Genomic DNA, 18,827 nt, shown 5'->3' on the forward strand with positions numbered 1-18,827 from the left:
CAGCTAGAGAAATACCGAGGCAAAGATAATTCTGGGAATCCTTTTTGATACGGCTGGTTTGTAAAATTCTAGCAATGTCCTTTTCAACAAACTGGCACAAAGTGGCTTTCACTAATTAGGAAATTATTCCAATAACCCCTTTGACAGGGTCAGTGTTCCTTTGCTAGGTAAATATATAGGAAGCAATAAGAAAATGTTTCCAGAATTCAGTTCTTGATTTTGTATGTGTTGATTATTTGACTTTAGAATAGATTGGATGAACTCAATCGGCGCCTTCATGTCAAAGGGACAGAAGGTAAGAACATGTGGCAAACTTAGGAATTACATTCTGTAACCAACAGATCTTATTTTTCTGCTCAAATTTGTAGTGGGATGGGGGGGGGGGGAGGATGAAGCGTGTTGTGATGGCACGCCCGAGCCTTTGGGAAAACTATATTGTCTGGCTTTACTTGGGGGCTATCTGTATACCTTCTGTTAAGATTACGACCCTTAGCAGACAGAGGCACTTTAGGCAAGGTAAAAAGATAACCAAAATGAGTTTACTGAAAACAGGTTGAATAAAAGGGTTAACTCCGCCTGGGACTATCATAAGGTAGCTCAAAATGATACATTACAAAAGGAGCCTTTGCTGGCTGCAGTCATCTTTCTGGAATCTTCTGTCTCTGATGCAAAGCGATGGATTACAAGTTATTGCTTTTAAACTGTCTTAATCTTCTTTCCTGTGAAACTTAGGCTGGCCAAAAGCTTCCGTTGTCCTTTGGACTGGTGGTATAATAATGCCTGTTTGGATTGCTTCAGCCTAGGATTTCCAGACAATGTCCCAAGCTTCTAGTGACTGTAGAAAAAGTCGCTAGAGGCTTGAGACAGAGAAAGTGAGCTCTATACAGGGAAATGGACTAGACCAACTGAGACTGGCCTCTGGGGGGATTTCAAGCTCCACTCAAAAACTAATACAAAGGAAGTTATCTACCTATTGGGAAGATCTATAAATAGGGGAAACTAAATCAGAGGAGAGGAGAAGGCAGAGCCAAGACTTCACACACACACACACACACACACACACACACACACAATCTCAGTACTTTCTCCTTTCCATAAATATGTTCTACAGTCTTTAGTTCCTTGCCTTGTGACATGATGTGATATTGATGTAGTCCTGAGATCAGATTAACTGGCCTTGATCTATGTTATTGTCTATATGTAAGTTATATTAATTGTATTGTTTTATTTGCTTATTGCTTTGCTGTTTTTACTGATATGTTGTTGGGCTTGGCCTCATGTAAGCTGCTCCGAGTTCCCTTGGGGAGATGATGGCGGGGTATAAATAAAGTATTATTATTATTATTATTATTATTATTATTATTATGTGGATTGCAATTAAGAGAAGTATTAAGGATTATTGACAAAGTTCGGTGGCAAAAGAACATATACAGGCACATATACAACATGTAACAAATATATGTTCCTGATTATGATGTTATGTTTATCAAGCTATGTATTTTACTTCCTCATTCCAAGGTCATTCTTCTTTCAACTTGCAGATAAGCATCTTCTTTATGGACGTCCTGCTGTCCTTTATCGTACAAAGTATAGTGTCTTGCATCACCATGACTTTGAAAGTGGCTACAGTGAAACATTCCTGATGCCTCTCTGGACGTCTTATACTATTTCAAAACAGGTCATTATGTTTGCCCAAAGGGGGATGAAGGATGCAAGATTGAAGTCATGTATGAAACATAATTTGCAATAGGGATATATTTCTCCACTAGCTTAACTCACAAAGAAACAATGAATAACCTTAGCAATTTTCTTACAATTAAAAGAAAGTCTATGAAAACTGCACAGCTTCCAAAGACTATTTGCAGTTTGGGATTTCTTCTTTGCAAAATTCATGCATAGTATTTTAATGCAGAAAACAGTGTTTTCTGCACAGACAGTAAGATTCAAAATACAATATTACTGATATATACAGGGTAGGAATTATAGAATATTTGTGTTTGTGTATATTTTAAATTGTATTGTAAAGCTTTTAATTATGAGCCACTTTGAGCCTCCATATGAAGAGAAAAAGCAGGGTATAAATACTAATTTTTAAAACTATTTATTTAATTACTATATTTACCCTGCCCTTCTCACCCCAAAGGGGACTCAGAGTGGCTTCAAGTAGACAAAACCCAGATCAATGTTCTCGATTAATATTCTTTTGAATATAAAGATCTTTCACACACTTAGGTGATCTGTTTGACCTGATCTAAATCTGAAGAGCAATGGAAAGATTATGTTTTCTTTTCTCAATTTAGTCAGAGGTGTCCGGAATCCCAGAGCACTTGGTCAATTGTGTAAGGCCAGACCTGCGTATTTCTCCAACCAACAGTCAGACTTGTACAGCATACAGAGTAGACAGACAGCTGTCTTATGGATTCCTCTTCCCACCACGTAAGCTTATGTAGTAGGATGTAAGGTGCAGTGTCTACAGATTTTGTTGTTCATTCTCCAGATGTGGGATTCAAAGAAGGGATGACTATGTAGAGCAGTTGTTCTCAACCTGTGGGTCCTCAGATGTTTTGGCCTTCAACTCCCAGAAAACCTAACAGTTGATAAACTGATTGGGATTTCTGGGAGTTGTAGGTCAAAACACCTGGGGACTCACAGGTTGAGAACCACTGTAGAGAGTTTGTTTGTCTTTTGCTGGTTTAAATCCTGTGGCTGATAGGTCAGGCAATTATCTAACCTGAAAAGCAGTGTATCTCCTTGGCCTTGAAAATGTCTTGAAAATGCATGTATAATGCAGTAGAAGGAGGAAGTATAAGTTATAAGGTATCACGCTCTACCTCAAACCCCTATAATGTCAGGTTGAAGCTGTCCTGCTTGCTAAAGATTGGCTGCAGACACTTTTGCTGGACTTGTACTTCTGGTAAAGAATTCACATTCTGACAATTTTATTTTATTTTTAATTTATTTCATTTTTTCTGGGAGAAAAAAAAATCAAATTGCTTTGCTAAGATGAATGAAAAATGGCTACTGTTCATAAAGCAATTGGAGGGAAAACTTAGCTGAGAACCAGCCATCCTTATTTTCAAAAATCCATTGCTTACTGAATTATACAGAAGAGGTAGAGCTGCCTATTCTCCCAGCAAAAGGATTAGCAAATATTTTTTTCCAACTGCTTGAGACCCCCAGAGCCCTGTAAATCTTCTGTTATCCATACCCAGATGCTTAAGCTAGCAACTAATTTGATAAGTTATGTTTGCTTCTATTTTTAAAAAAGAAAGATCCAGAAATTTATTTTATTTTATTTTCAGAACTCAGTTCTTCAGCAGAAGCAAAATATGATGCATTCCTAATAACAAATGTCATTCCAATGTACCCTGCCTTCAAAAGTAGGTGCCATCTTTTAATTTTTGCATTGATAAAATGTAGTTTCTGTCCCTATTATAAAGGTTATGAATAAGGAAATTTGCTTGTGAAAGGGTCTGGTTGTCTTCATTTTCAAAGAATGCACTCTTTTGTATGTTTTTATGAAGCAAATCTGTTGGGGCGTACCTTCAAGTTGTTTCCAGTTTATTGCAACTCGAGGGTGAATTTACCATGGGGTTTCCTTGGCAAGCTTTGTTCTGTAGAGGGTTTGCCTTTTCTCTCTAGAAATACCTTAGATGGCCATGATGAATGTTTTTAGATCCTTTTAAAACAAATAGTGTGTGGCACATTGCATGATTGACATAAATTAGATGATTTAAAAGTACAATCTCAAAGAAACACAGTGGGTGCAAATGTGTGATTGTGTGCATAGTACTATGCCTAGTCATGTGAAAAGCAGCAAAAAAGGCACCCATCTCCCTTTGTAGAGAGTGAACAATGAAACATTTGTATATTTTCCATGCCAGCTTCAGAATGGCACGATGTATTTGTTTATAGCTGAGACCAAGAGAGGAAAATGGGAGGGCAAAACATGACAGCATTTTCCCTAGGGAAACAAATCTGTAGTAAACTTTCAAATGCTCGTATCTTTCATATTCCTCTCCTGAGTCTCCTTCAAAAGTGAAAATATTTTTTCACTTGATTTTAGAAGAATTGTTTTAAATAAAATTGAAACTTATATTTGAACTTGCATGTTCACAGCATCATGGCTATGCTCCATGAATAATACTTGATCTCATTTTTAAAATATTGTAGTAATTTTCATCTTAAGAAAAAAATTAATATAAATATGATAATAACCCATTTTTATTTATTCTGGCAATTGATGGGCATTGGACATGTGACTAGCCCCCTTTCCCTTTAGCCCTCGTGCAAATATGAACGTTTTAAAATCTGGTCCCAAGCATTTCAGATAAAGGAGCCTGAATCTTTAGTGGTCAAGGTATTGGACTTGGGGTTGGGGGACTGTACCTTGTATTTAGTTTACTTGTGCAAAATTTGGAACTTCCCTCTTCATGCCTGCTGATACCCACTCTTTTGTGTACAGTTAGTGCTATTTTGGCCACGTAAACAGGAGCACTAATAGAATTGCATTTGTCATTTATGGTATACCTGTTAACTTCTATGACTCATTTTAGGATAATCTTGTATCTTTTTTAATACAGAGGTGTGGAATTACTTTCAACGGGTTTTGGTGAAGAGATATGCCATTGAGAGGAATGGAGTCAATGTTATAAGTGGACCAATCTTTGATTATGATTTTGATGGGTTGCATGACACACCTGAAAAAATAAAACTGTAAGAATTTTTTTTGTTTTGAAATGAAATAATAATAATAATAATAATAATAATAATACTCTTGGTAAGATTTTTACTTATTTGTATAGCCAAAATGTTGTTCCCAAAATCACATCAGAGTGGCTTTCTCAATAAATAAATAACATACTCCAATTTTTCTTATAGACCAAATTAAAAATAATTTTTGAAACATTCATATCATATATAACATCTGTCAAAACAGGCAAAATAACTCTGACTTATAAATGGTGGTCTATTGATATCCAAACTCCTAATCATTTAGTAATACCCCAGATGAATATCCTGGATGCTTTGCAATTCTCTCTTCCTGGGTCAGATTTAAACATATTTTGTTGTCCACTCAAACAAACAAATCATTTATTTCGGTCATTGACCAGCACAGGAAATTGAGTCACATTTTCATGTTGTCCACTCTAATTATTTGGTAACTTTCACTGAATCCAAAATTTAAAACAGTTTTATATGCCAAGGAAGAGGAGACACTTGCTGTGGTGGACTTCTACTTATTCTTTGAGTGATTTTACATCTATGCTAATAAGAGTTTGTGTGTGTGTGTGTGTGTAGAAAGAAGGAAAAATAAGATTTTTCCTTCTTTCTATATAATGAGAAAATGTTTCTAGTGTGTAACAAAACTTGTGATAGTTCTTTCTTTCCAGAAATCCTCCTTCAGATATGAATATTAAATATATATGTAAATACTGGATCAATTCTTTCTTCTAGGTATGTGGAAGGAAGTTCAATCCCAGTCCCAACCCATTACTACAGCATCATAACAAGTTGTTTAGATTTCACTCAGCCGGCTGACAAGTGTGATGGGCCACTGTCTGTTCTGGCGTATATATTCCCACACCGACCTGACAATGATGAGAGCTGCACTGTAAGTTCAAATGGATTCCAGGTGCTTTTTTTTCTTGCCAAACCAATATACAGCAACAAAAGTTTTAGTAATATATTTCATGATAATATTTCTCTCAGACACAAAGCACTGTCCTCCAGACTCTAGAACTGGACTTTAAAGTCCCCAAAATACAACTTTATTTGTATTTGATAACAGTTAATCTTCATGCTGCCAGTTCAGAAACAGGAGTCTCATCATGAATCCAGAAGTTTTTAAAATTAACTTCTTAATAGGATTAGATGTGGGAGGCAAATGCAATAAGGAGAAGAGAAATGATAGGTGTGCAGGGTGTTTTTGTATCTCCAGAAGCAGAGAAACTACAAGTTTAGTTATTTCTCTACTAGTTTGAATTATCTTTAAAAGCTCTGTAGACATTGTCAGCTACAATGTCTGTGTCTGTGAATCTGGTCTTCCTAAATTGACTTTCCAGTCTTTAGGAAATGTATCAGCAATTTCAACTTTGGCAGAATACTTAACAAAGTGCAAAATAATGTTTTCACCAATATTCACTCAAGATATTTAAGAATGTGCAGTTTTAAGCACAGAACATTCCAAGACAGTACAATGCCCACCTCCCCACCCAAAGGTGGAATTTGTCTAACAAATCAAGTATGTTACAAAACTCCTATGACTTAGCAAATACTTCAGAGACAGCAATAAGATAACCAATTAAAACTTACACTAGGGGCCCTCAAACCTTTTAAACAGAGGGTCAGGTCACAGTCCCTCAAACTGTTGGAGAGCTGGATTTTAATTTGAAAAATAAAACCATGAATGAATTCCTATGCACACTGCACATATCTTATTTGTAGTGCAAAAAACACTTTAAAACAATATAATCATTAAAATGAACAATTTTAACAAAGATAAACTTATTAGTATTTCAATGGGAAGTGTGGGCCTGCTTTTGGCTGATGAGATAGGATTATTGTTGTTGTCGTTTGCTTTCAAGTTGTTTCAGACTTAGGTTGACCCTGAGTGAGGACCGGGTAAATGACCTTGGAGGGCCTTATCTGGCCCTCAGGCCATAGTTTGAGGACTCCTGCCTTACACTGTCACTGCAATGCCAAATTAATGTAATTTTATTAACACAGCAAGACAAATCAAATATTGCACAGAAAAGGAAGTTAAATCAGGGAAGGATAAAAGTAAATTGATAAGAGCACAATAAAAAAAACAACACAAAGTTTTAAGAGAAACAGATTGTCAAAAATATAGGAGGCATATAGAAGGATACACAAGATTTCAGTATCTAATATAAATGGTCGCATCTGCACTGTCATATGAAGTCCAGATTATCTGATTTGAACTGGATTATATGAGTCTACACTGCCATATAATCCACTTCAAAGCAGATAATCTGGATTTTACGTGGCAGTGTAGCTAGGGCCTGAGTCTCTGCCAAACAGGATACTAAAGAGAAGAAAAGGGAAGGCCAGCCTGAGTCAGCATCAAGCAAAGTTTTTGTTCTTCACACCTAAGTTTCAAAGTGTAGTTAAAATGTTAATTTTGGTCACAACCAAGAAAGATATAGACTCGTCAGACAGCAAATGTGGTCTCTGAATTGGAAGTTAGAACAGCTACTCATCTCAAAAAGGCAGCAATAGCTATAAAAAAAAAACCTGTGCCAGGAGTATTTCATAGTTGATACTGGCAGAACACAATACCTCATTGTCTATTAAAAGGTTGTTAAACTTAAAAAAAACTTTGCACATTAAATTTTTAAAAGAAATTATAGAACGGTTAGTTGTTCCCTTGGTGAATGAGCCAGTGGGTGTCCTAATTCAAAAGGCATTTATCCCAGAAGAGAGTGATAGAATTAACAACTCTTGAGGCGGCAGATGTGTTAGCATGGGAACACTTCAGCATGTACCCACCCTTTAAAATCTAAATGCTTTTGTGTCTCTCATGTGTTTTCTTTACAGGTTGTGCTCATTAAGTGTATTTACATGCAAGGGTTTTCCATCGTGACAAACAAGCCACTGCTTGTTGCCATCTGTTTCTGTTGACTTTAGTTGCAAGGAGAGATTTGTGCTCTGCTCTAAGAGTTTAGACGAGCCACTTAAAATCACATCCATCAGAACTTCATTGCAAGGATGCTACTTGATAATAATTAATCACTATAAATAGGGCAAGTAGCAATCTCTAGAGTGCTTTTTTCCAGTCCTCTTTCATAGTGAAAAAAGAGGGAGGATAGAAGACATGAATACAAGTACAGTTATACTCTAGCAGCAAAATGCCTTAGTATTTACTAGGTAATGAAACCCAAATAAATGAAGGTCACACATAATAAGCATGAGAGGCTAGGAAGGCAACTGGGTGTATTTATGGACTACTTCTCTGTGGAATTATTTGCAAGGTTTCTCTAATTAAGCCACATGTACTTTATAATGATACAAATGTTATGCGTTCTTTGTGGATAGAAAACCAGCTGGGGAAAAGGAGGAGATGCAATTTTGTCCTTCCAGTTAACTCTAGAGTTGTGCATTTGGGGTAAACCTTGACCCATTTTGTGTCTCGGCTTTTGGTGGTGGTGGTGGGGGCAATCTGTTTTTTGGGAACCTCCTGAAATCAGAAGTGCAGACATCTGTTTTCGGTTTGGGGCCCATTGGACCATTAGTGGGGGGGGGGTCTTCCCACCCAGGCTCTTCTCCTGGTGTGCGCTTGAAGGAGGCTTCTTACCTATTGTTTCTACTGTAACAACAGGTAAGAAACAACACACCATGCCACATACACACTCTTCTTGAAAAGAGAGTGTGCGTGTGTGGCATGGCGTGCAGGCCCAGAAAGCATGCACACCTGCAGCCAAGCACCTTTTACTCTAGGGCCTGCATGCCACGCATGCACTCTTATCCCAAAGCAAGGAAGGCAATTCTGAGAGATGCTTGGTTGCAGGTGGAAGTAGGCTTGGAGCTGGGATTGGCTCCAGCTTGCTTTCATGTCAAGCTGATTTTTGTGCAGGGAGGGGGCTTCCCATTCCATGCTCCCAAAGAAATGAAAGAAATAGGAGAAACGAATTCCGTGCACAACTCTAGTACAGTCTGGCAAAAGCAAACCACATGACAGCTTCTTCTAGCTGTTCTTCCTCATTAACAGCTTTCTTCATCCTGGCCATGCTTTGATGTTGCTTGGCCACATTGTCCAGTTTTCATTTATGAAATGTCAGAGGGTAAATGCCAAACATACAATATGGTGAACTGCCTCTGTAATTACCATAATTCAAATAAGTATTATGGAAGAAACACATTCTGTAGATGGTAGAGTCCAGCCTAAATCATATTGCCTTTCAATTCTAGAATTTTTCTGAGGACGAATCCCGTTGGATTGAAGATCTGTTGAAAATGCATACTGCCCGAGTGCGTGACATTGAGCAGCTCACCAACTTGGACTTCTTCCGGAAGACCAGCCGAAGCTACACAGAAATCCTTTCTCTAAAGACATATCTGCATACGTTTGAAAGTGAAATTTAACCTGCTCTTAAACTCAGCCAGTCCATCCATCCTCATGAAGTGGTGTATATTTTTATATTATATTTATTAATTTGAAAACAGGACATTAAAATTATTAGTGTGTTTTAATAACCTTGCATCAAATCTTAAATATATTAAAAGTTGTGTCAGTTGTTCTTGATTCTTTAATGTAGGGCATATGGTTTTGGTCTTCTTGGAAGAGAAGTCTTGAAGCCTCTTGGTCAAAGCTTTTTAAAATGGTGCTGCAAAATCAGTTACTTACTTTGAGGAAACTTAATTTTTCCAGCACTCCCTTGCCTCATTTTTTAGTCCTGTACTGTGTATCAAACATGTAAAATGCCAATTACTATTAACTATGTGATAGCCATATTTAAGCTCCATAGAGAATAGAAACTTAAATATAATAAAACCACACATTCAGTTTTTTACTTTGTGTTCCTTTCTCAGACAGTTTTTTTAAAATACCCAGGCATCTAACTTTTAATCGGGCTTCAGTTTCCAGCTGGTGCACAGAACATGGCACAATTGACTGCACAAACTTAAAAATTGTGTCCTGATTGTTAAAAATAGTAGATTGAATGTACATAGATACAAAAAGGCACAGGTTTCCAAATTCTGGTTCTAAAAAAAGAGATAAACAAACAGGTAAGTGGGTGAAGCAATGAACCAGGGTAGGAGGCTGTTGTACCTTAGGCCATCTTTGCCTAATCTGGAGCCCTCTGAATGTCTTGGAATATAATCCCCATCAACATCACTAGTGATGTGGTTTATAGAGTAAGATATGGAAGACATCAGGTTGACAAAGACTGCTATAGCCCTATGCAGTTTCTTCTTTACCAATATCCCTGTGGATGTGATATTTAAATACCAGCTTGCAAAGACTGCAGTTCTAGGCTGCATCAAAATAGATGTATTGTTTATAGATGGGGGAAGGTCAATTTTGCTTTGGCCAGACCTCACCTACTGTACTCTGTCCAGTTTTGGGCACCAGAATTTAAGAATAACAAGTTGAATGTGTGTGTGGTAAATGTTCTGAAAATCATACCCTGCGTGAAATTACTTAAGGGGTTGGACATGTTTAGCATAGAGAAGAGAGGGTTGTGAGGGGACATGATAGCCATGTTGAAATATTTGAAAGGGTTTCAAGTTGAAGATGATTCCAGCTTGTTTTCTGTTGCTTTAGAGACTATGACACAGAACAGTGGATTCAAACTACTGCTGTTATGGAATGTTCACACCAATTTCAAGGTGAAGCAACCCCATCTAGTATTATTGAGGAGATACAGCTTGAAAAGTTTGTTTTTGGACACAACTTCCTGAATATCCACCCAACATTTAAGATTTTGGGGAATTACCATGCAAGAAGTAATTTTCCCAGTTCAGAGTGTGGGAAACTCAAGGGTTGAATGAAAGGGATGGAAAATTGTTGTTGTGTTTGAGGAGTTTCATATGAAAGTTCATGTATTTATCCTTTTGGGCACTGCTTTATTAAAAGAAAGAAAGACAGAAACTTGTGTGTCTGAAAGTGGAAGGAAAATCCTCTCTGGGGACTGATGTAGGCGGAAGACTCTTGATAGAAACCAGAAGAAAGAAACCAAACAGAGCCTGCTTTGGTTTCAGACTTGAAGATCTTGTTTTCAATGTGCTCAATTATGGCATAGAAATATACATTCGGACTAACCTTCCAAATGAAGTGAGGGTGCTTCTAAGCAGTGGCATCATTAGAGTAGGATGTTATGGTCTAAATCCAGGTCAACATGTCTAGAGAATGAGCAGGAAGGCTCCCAAAGGCAGTCAGGGAGAGTATATAAATTACAAATCACACCACTGTTTCCAGAGGCCCTCCTTTTTTTTACAAATGTTAAAACCTGCCTTTTGTTAATTACCCTTTTCTGGGTAACTCAGTCCCCGGGCTCTTCAGAAGGATAAAGGTGGGATATATTAAAATCAAACCTTTGCATCTATTCTGTTAATTCACAATATGCCCTACATACAGGAGGGAGGGAGGAAGCTTGTTTTCTGCTGCACAGATATAGAGCAATAGATTAAAATTGCAGGAAAAGAGATTGCACCTAAACATTGGGGAAAATATCCTGATGGTAATAGCAGTGAAATATGTCAGCTTGGAATGTTGTGGAGCCTCCTTCTCTGGAGTTTTTAAGCAGAGGCTGGATGGCCATCTGTCAGGACTACTTTGAATGCCATCCCATGATGCATAGCTGCCTGTGAAAAATGGAGAGAAGAGTCCATTTTCAGGAAACAGGTTTTCTCCTGATCGAAGAAAGCAGTGGAAAGTGGAGGACAGCCGGAAGAAGACGGGGAAACATCATGGGTTGATCAGCCATCCCTGAAGATGGATCTTGCTGAGTTGCTCTATGGTTGTCTCTGATTTGCAGCATAAAAGTGCAGTCAGTGAACATCTCAACTGTTTGTATCTGCAGGAGAGCTTTATTCATTGAAAGGCCAAGTAATTCAAAAGGCTCCTCTCTTTCCTTCCTCATTTCCCCCATCTGCTACATGAATGAATACACACATGTGCATTTCAAGTTTATTTGTTTTTCAGATGTAAATAGCCAGCATCGCTCTCAAGGTGCAGTTCAAGATCTGAACTCTGGCACTTAATACCCTGCTTTTCTTGATGGAAATTGTCTCATTCTTTTAAAGCTGTTAGTCTAGCATGTCCATGAGAAAAGGTTCAGTAAAAGTTTCCTTTGAATGCCGATCCCTCTTTTCTGCATTTCTTTGTCATTAACTTGCCTATCTTCCTCATCAAAAACCTGGGACCCTTCAGAAGCAAAAAGGTGTGTTGTTGTTCATTCATTCAGTCATTTCCGACTCTTCATGACCTCATGGACCAGCCCACGCCAGAGCTCCCTGTCGGCTGTCACCTCCCCCAACTCCTTCAGAGTCAAGCCAGTCACTTCAAGGATACCATACATCCATCTTGTCCTTGGACGACCCCTCTTCCTTTTTCTTTCCATTTTCCCCAGCATAATTGTCTTCTCTAAGCAAAAGGTATGATATAAATCAAATCAAGTCAAACAATTAATCCATAAGTGAGAGTGAGGGAAACAGTTGCTCTGTTCTCAGTCTTTAATCTTCAGATATTTTAAGCATGAGATTGGACATCAAGAATCCCTAAGAATTAGTAATATTGTCTGGGCTTTCTGAGAACTAAAGTCAGAAACATTGGAACTCCTTGTAAACAATTATGTCAATTCAGAGCAAAAATGAATAGAAATAAAGAAACTGTTTTTGTATAAATAAGTACAAGACACATCTTCCAGTGTCTTGATTTGACAGAACTAGTTTCCAGTATAGATCAAACACAAACAGCTCTGAAGGACATCAGAGAGAAGACTGAAGTAGGATGAGGAGTTGAGCTCTGCCCAATTTCTTTTTTAGGACATTGAAAAACTTCAAATTATACTATTAAGTTTCTCCTTATATTTGGTGTTCCCTCCATTTTATGTAGATCTTGGAAACCACTTGTTTCAGGCACCATTGGTAGTCGAAGGAGTCTGGATATACAAAAACATTATACAATACTTATTTGTGGGCAATCTGATTTCTGAAAAGATCAACATGTGTTCTCCCAAATTCACTTGATCAGCTTGCAGAATGGACCTTTATGAACAAGGATATAGTTGTCAGGTTACTGAAAAGTAAGAATATCTTGGTCATGATCCATCAAGCTCCAGCCTTAATAGTACTTTCGACCTCATCACATGGCTGCCGGAGTCTGCATGCATTGTGGTGAATATGGCAACCATCGTCAGGGCATGTGGGGAACCCACCACTTCACACCCTGCATCACTTTGCTCATGGGGAAGCTGATCCCATGGGTGGAAGTGTCAACCTCACGGTTACACCCATTGCTTTCTATGTTGCTGTGGTGGTGGCATGTACTGACTCCACCATAGAATATCCACAGAGCCCTGCTGGAAGTTCATCTGCATTGTTTGATGGGAGCCGGTGGGCTCTGTGGATGACCTAGGGCTTAACCAGCGTATGCCACTGGTTTAAGCCCTGTATAATGAAGTAGCTAAGCATCTTAATCTTTTAATATCTTTATTCCCCTTTGGCTCATTTACTTATTGTTGTAACAGTGTTGATGTGATTTTATAGTTTTGTTGCTACTGTGATTTTATTGACTGTTATTGTTATCTATTGATCTTTCTTTCTTTCTTTCTTTCAACTCTCTGAGGACATTGTTCATTGGGCAGTAACTTTCATAGCTGCATCCTCCGGGTTTGAGAAAGGCAGGATAGAACTAGCGTAAATAATAATAATAATAATAATAATAATAATAATAATAATAATAATCCTATTGAATCCTTGGACTGAAAGTTCAAAAAGGTATCAAGAGTTATTTTTCCATTGAGCTTTAGCAGAATTTCTCTATAGTTCAAGTGAATGACTACAGCTTTTTAATGCACAAAAGGAAGCACCTCATCAGACTACAGATCCCAGGATTCCACAAGCTACAGCCATGACAGTTACAATGCTGTGAGACTGATACCACTCATTAAATAGGCATATGAATATTTATACAGGTAATAGCTACATGAACATTTGGACATAGTTACTATAGATTCAATGGAGGTGCATTTATGACTGCCACAGTACATTTCAGCTACCATAAATAAACAATGAGGATGTCTTCAGAAAGAGGATGAGTCTCTGGAAGTTCATAAAAGACAGGACTGTCCTTTTTTAAAGAGCCCATGCGACCACCTCTAATGACCAGCAGCTCCTGAGTGTTCTTTAGTGGAGCAGTAAGGGATTTGTCCATCTGATAGGTCTACTGTATTATTAGGCAGCGCCTTTCACTCTTTTATGGGGTGAACTGCAAATATCCTCCAGTTTCTGAGGACATTCAGTGGTCTGAGTAATCCTTATTAAAGGAGATGTCCCAGTGGGCCCGTGATTATAGACCTCTGGTTCAAGTGACCATTGATGCTCACAAACCTGGATTAAAAAGCACAGACCTCTCCACAGAGAGGTGCCAGGAGCGGCTGCGATACACTTCGCCTTTGGAAGGGAACCACAGTTTCCAGTTTTCAAAGTCTGTCTGTCTCACCATGTTCTTGGCAGAGGGCTCCGTTGCTTGCTCACACAGTACAGTTTCTAAACCGGCACTAAAAATACCGCCAATTGATTTTCCAGAAGCTGCTGTATAAATGCTGAAAACAACCTTTGATCTTCAGAAATTAGTCTGAAGCTTGCCATTCATGGAATATCCATCAATTTCCCTTGCCTTTTGTGCATTGGTGCTCTGGAAAAGTAATTGTATCTTTCTGCGTTTGGGGTTGGGACAATAAATTGACTTCTTTTTGTCAGTCTAGCCCACTCACAGGTGGCATATTGATTTCAAAAGAGGCAAAGAGAGTGAAGGGAAAGGGGGAATTAGAGTAGGATTTGGGGTTAACCAGGCTTTGGAAGATCTTTACCAGACTAGATTGTTTTTTCTATTTGGATTCTTCAGACAGAGGTGGACAAAACAGAGATCTCTGTGTGTTTTACAGTAGATTGTGAAAGTTTCTAAAGGGACTTTTTATTATTCACAATAGGAACAACCCGTCCCCTGCCCCCTAGCAATTATTGCTCACATACTATACTGTTGAAATAGTTTCCAGGATGGGATAGAGTCAGTGTTAGACTGCAGCAGCAAAAGGACAAAGACATAAGTGGCAGAAGTTATGACAAATTACTTAATTACTGGTATTCTTTTGGGTTGGCTCTTGGGATCTTGGGGGCACTGCTTTGCAGTGGCTCTGCTCCTTCTTGGAGGACCATTCCCAGATGATGATGCAGGGGGAGACCTGGTTGGACCATTGACCCGTGGGAGTCCCACAAGGTTCCATTATATCTCCCATGCTTTTCAATATCTACATGAAACCACTTGGTGAGGTCATCTAGAGTTTTGGAGTTGGGTGCCATCTCTATGCAGATGACACACAACTCTACTACTCTTTTCCACCAAAATCCAAGGAAGTTCCCTGGATCCTGGACTAGTGTCTGACAGCTTAATCTTGACAAGTTGAGGTATAGGGTGGCAACCTGTGCTCGATGGGGTTACACTCTCCCTGAGGACACAGATCCACAGTCTGGGGGTCCTCCTGGACTCAGAGCTGACATTTGATGCTCAGGTGTCGGCAGTAGCCGGGAGAGCCTTCTCACAGTTTAAAACTTATGCGCCAGCTGTGACTATACCTCGGAAAGCTTGACTTGGCTTTGGTGGTCCATGCCTTAGTTATATCTTTAATAGATTACTGCAATGCACTCTACATGGGGCTGCCTTTGAAGATGGCTCAGAAATTGAAATTGATGCAAAGATCAGCAGCCAGGTTACTAACTGGGGCTATCTCCAGGGAGCATAACAAGCCCCTATTGCTGCAGCTATACTGGCTGCCGATAAGTTTCTGGGCCCAATTCAAAATGCAGGTCATTACCTGTAAAGTCCTACACAGTTCAGGTTCAGCCTTCATGATTACATCTTCCCCTATGAACTGGAGTGAGCTCTTAGATCTGCTGGGGGGCTCTCCTCTCGTTTCCACCTCCGTCTCAAGTGCAGTTGGTGGGGATGAGGGAGAGGGCCTTCTCACCGGTGGCCCCTCCAGCTCTGGAATGCCCTCCCCAGGCAACTTAGAGAAGCCCCTATACTACAGCACTTTCAGAAAGAGCTAAAAACTTGGCTCTTTCAATAGGCCTTTGATAACATTTAAGATAACAGCCAAACAACTATCTTTAGCCAGGGAAGGCTAAATTGATTGTATGTACCTTTGATAAATGGCCAATGCTATATTTTATGAATTCTTGTTAATTTTATTTGTCCAGTTTTAAATGTGATATTGGTTTTAATGTCGATAAATTGTATTTTACATTCTGTATGGCACTATTGTGTGCTATTTGGAAGCTGCCCTGAGTCCCTATGGGAGATGGTGGTGGGGTATAAATAAAGTTTATTATTATTATTATTATTATTATTATTATTTAATTTTTAGTTTTTAAAATGTCATTAGGTTTTTGGATGTGTTTATAACAGTGAAAAAAGGTCTGGAGTTTTAAAAAACCCTAATCCCATATGGAGATTTTGTGAGCTTTGTTTAGCTCTCACTTGAAATCATAGAATCATAGAATCAAAGAGTTGGAAGAGACCTCATGGGCCATCCAGTCCAACCCCCTGCCAAGAAGCAGGAATATTGCATTCAAATCACCCCTGACAGATGGCCATCCAGCCTCTGTTTAAAAGCTTCCAAAGAAGGAGCCTCCACCACACTCCGGGGCAGAGAGTTCCACTGCTGAACGGCTCTCACAGTCAGGAAGTTCTTCCTCATGTTCAGATGGAATCTCCTCTCTTGTAGTTTGAAGCCATTGTTCTGCGTCCTATAAATTTCCAGGATCAGAATTCTTCTGTAATTCTTTATCTCCAGAGTTAATATTGTTACACCAGAATCTTAAAAAAAATAGTTCAAAAAAGGAAGCATGAAATCAGTCCTGCAATTGTTAAAAATTCAGAGGGAGAAAAAAATTCAAAACAGTGCATAAATCTTCCAGGCTAGAAATTTGGATGGATAGCTCTCTTTATTACTCCAGCTCAAAAGTCCATGGGATAGTAGCTTCAACATTTATTTTGAAGGCCAAGCCACAGATTATTTGAGATATCTGTGATTCATCTCCTGAAATTTTTGTATTTTCCTTTCATACAGCCATGGGTGGGGTTTTAAATTTGATCAAACATATGGCAGTGATGGTGGAATATTTTTTTCCTCACTGGAATTCTCCAACTCCTGAGCATTATTTTTTCTCAGCATCTTTGTCTACCTGGAATTACTAACTGTGAGTCTGCAGACTTCATTTTTGTCATGACTCTGTGTTATTCTTGGGCTAGAGGTCCTTCATTTCAATAGGATTTCCTATTATCTGCAGTTTTGCATAGCCACGTGGAATTCAGGAATGTTTCCACTGTGGATTCAAGGACTGTGCTCTAATAAAATAGCCTCCAGCAGCACCAACTTCAATGCCCATGCTAAGTTGAGGGGTGCACCCTGGTTCTGTAAAGCACAAATTATGTGGATCTTGGAACTGGTTCAATACTAAACACTATAGTGTGTGAATGCACTTTCTGGGTCAAAAAGCAATTCCAGGATTTACAGTGTAATTTTTTGCTTCCTTCTATGCTGGTTTAACTCCAGATTAAATGGTCAATGCTTATGTTATTGTTTTACTGTTTTTGTTTGATTTTAATTGCTTGTATTGTTGCTGTTATTGCTTGTATTGTTGTATTATGGGCTTGGCCTCATGTAAGCTGCACCGAGTCCCTTGGGGAGATGGTAGTGGGGTATAAATAAAGTTTATTATAATATCAATGTAGCTGTGCATAGGGCAACTCCTAATTTATTTGTTTATTTATTTACTTACAGTATTTATATTCAGCCCTTCTCACCCCAAAGGGGACTCAGGGCAGATCACAGAACATACATATGCGGCAAACATTCAAGACCATTTTATACATAACTAGACAAACAATTATACATACATAAGAAGTATATATATCAGCTTTCCCCATCTTTCTGGCATCTTGGAATGTGTTGTGTTCGGTTCTGGCTCGGGGTGGGCTGGGAGTGCTATTGCTTCATCTCCCTGCCGAAGGTCTAGTTCATAACTTCCTCCTTTGGACCGAATCACCAGCATTCCTTCTGGGTGCCTCAAAATACCTCCCCTGCTTTTTATGAGTGGTACCTATTTCTCTAATCACATTTTTGCTTTCGAACTGCAAGGGGGGCAGAAGCTGGGCTAAGGCCAGGAGCTTCAAACTGGCAGCCTTTTGACAGACAAGATTGACTACAGCTGGTGTTTAACCTGCTATGCTAAAGCTGGCCCTCATTATCATAGGCTATCATTCATGGGTGAGTATGATTGTCTTCCAAGTGTAGAGTCTTGGCAATGGGTCCGTAAGTGACTGTAGAGACCTGTTCTGGATCCACAGGCTCTTTTGTAGGGAGGACATCACTACAAAAGGAAGTCCTGACAGGTGTTGGTCTTTGTCTTGACATATTTTCCCATTCACTCTCCATTAATATCTCTTGAAAATCCACAGCACTGTTGGTAACAGCTGACTTCTAGTTAGGACACTCGAGGGCCAGAGCTTCCCAGTTCTCGGTATCTATGCCACCATTTTCAAGGTTAGCTTTAAGCCCATCTTTAACTCACTTTTCCTTTCCATCAACATTTCATTTTCTGTTCTTGAGTTGGGAGCATAGTAACTGCTTTGGGAGATGGTGATCAGGCATTTGGACAACGAGGTGGAGTTGATGACAGAGGAGCATCACTTTAATGCTGGTGGTCGTTACTTTTTCCAGCATGCTAACATTTGTCTGCTTGCCTACAGAAGAGATTTGCAGGAGTTTTGAGAAACAATGCTGATGGAATCGTTCCAGAAGTTGCATGTGACACCTGTAGACAGTCCACATTTCACAGGCATACAACAGAGTTGGGAGAACAATAGCTTTATAAACGAGCATCTTGGTATCCCTACAAATGTCTGGATTTTCAATCACACACTGCTTAGTTTGAAAAAATGCTGCACTCTCATAGCTCAGTGTTGTATTTCAGTGTCAGTCTTGACTTTTGTGGAGAGGTGGCTGCCAAGGAAGTGGAAATAGTCAAATTTTTCTATTGTTACACCATTAAGCTGTATTTTTGGCATTGCAGAGGGA

General features: G+C 39.0%; 1 protein-coding gene across 4 annotated transcripts in view; it reads left to right on the top strand.

The window, feature by feature from the left end:
- Nucleotides 1-9,533, top strand: part of ENPP2 (ectonucleotide pyrophosphatase/phosphodiesterase 2) — a 90,783-nt gene extending 81,250 nt beyond the window's left edge. For all 4 annotated transcript variants that reach the window (XM_060775822.2, XM_060775824.2, XM_060775820.2 and 1 more), the window contains 7 exons: nucleotides 247-295; nucleotides 1,542-1,678; nucleotides 2,301-2,436; nucleotides 3,303-3,380; nucleotides 4,584-4,716; nucleotides 5,458-5,614; nucleotides 8,932-9,533. In XM_060775822.2, the coding sequence (XP_060631805.2) occupies nucleotides 247-295; nucleotides 1,542-1,678; nucleotides 2,301-2,436; nucleotides 3,303-3,380; nucleotides 4,584-4,716; nucleotides 5,458-5,614; nucleotides 8,932-9,105 (864 nt within the window). In that variant the 3' untranslated portion in view covers nucleotides 9,106-9,533. The remainder of the gene's footprint in view (nucleotides 1-246; nucleotides 296-1,541; nucleotides 1,679-2,300; nucleotides 2,437-3,302; nucleotides 3,381-4,583; nucleotides 4,717-5,457; nucleotides 5,615-8,931) is intronic.
- Nucleotides 9,534-18,827: the final 9,294 nt, after the last annotated feature.

Source organism: Anolis sagrei, chromosome 4 (assembly GCF_037176765.1).
Source record: "Anolis sagrei isolate rAnoSag1 chromosome 4, rAnoSag1.mat, whole genome shotgun sequence".
Taxonomy (NCBI): domain Eukaryota; kingdom Metazoa; phylum Chordata; class Lepidosauria; order Squamata; family Dactyloidae; genus Anolis; species Anolis sagrei.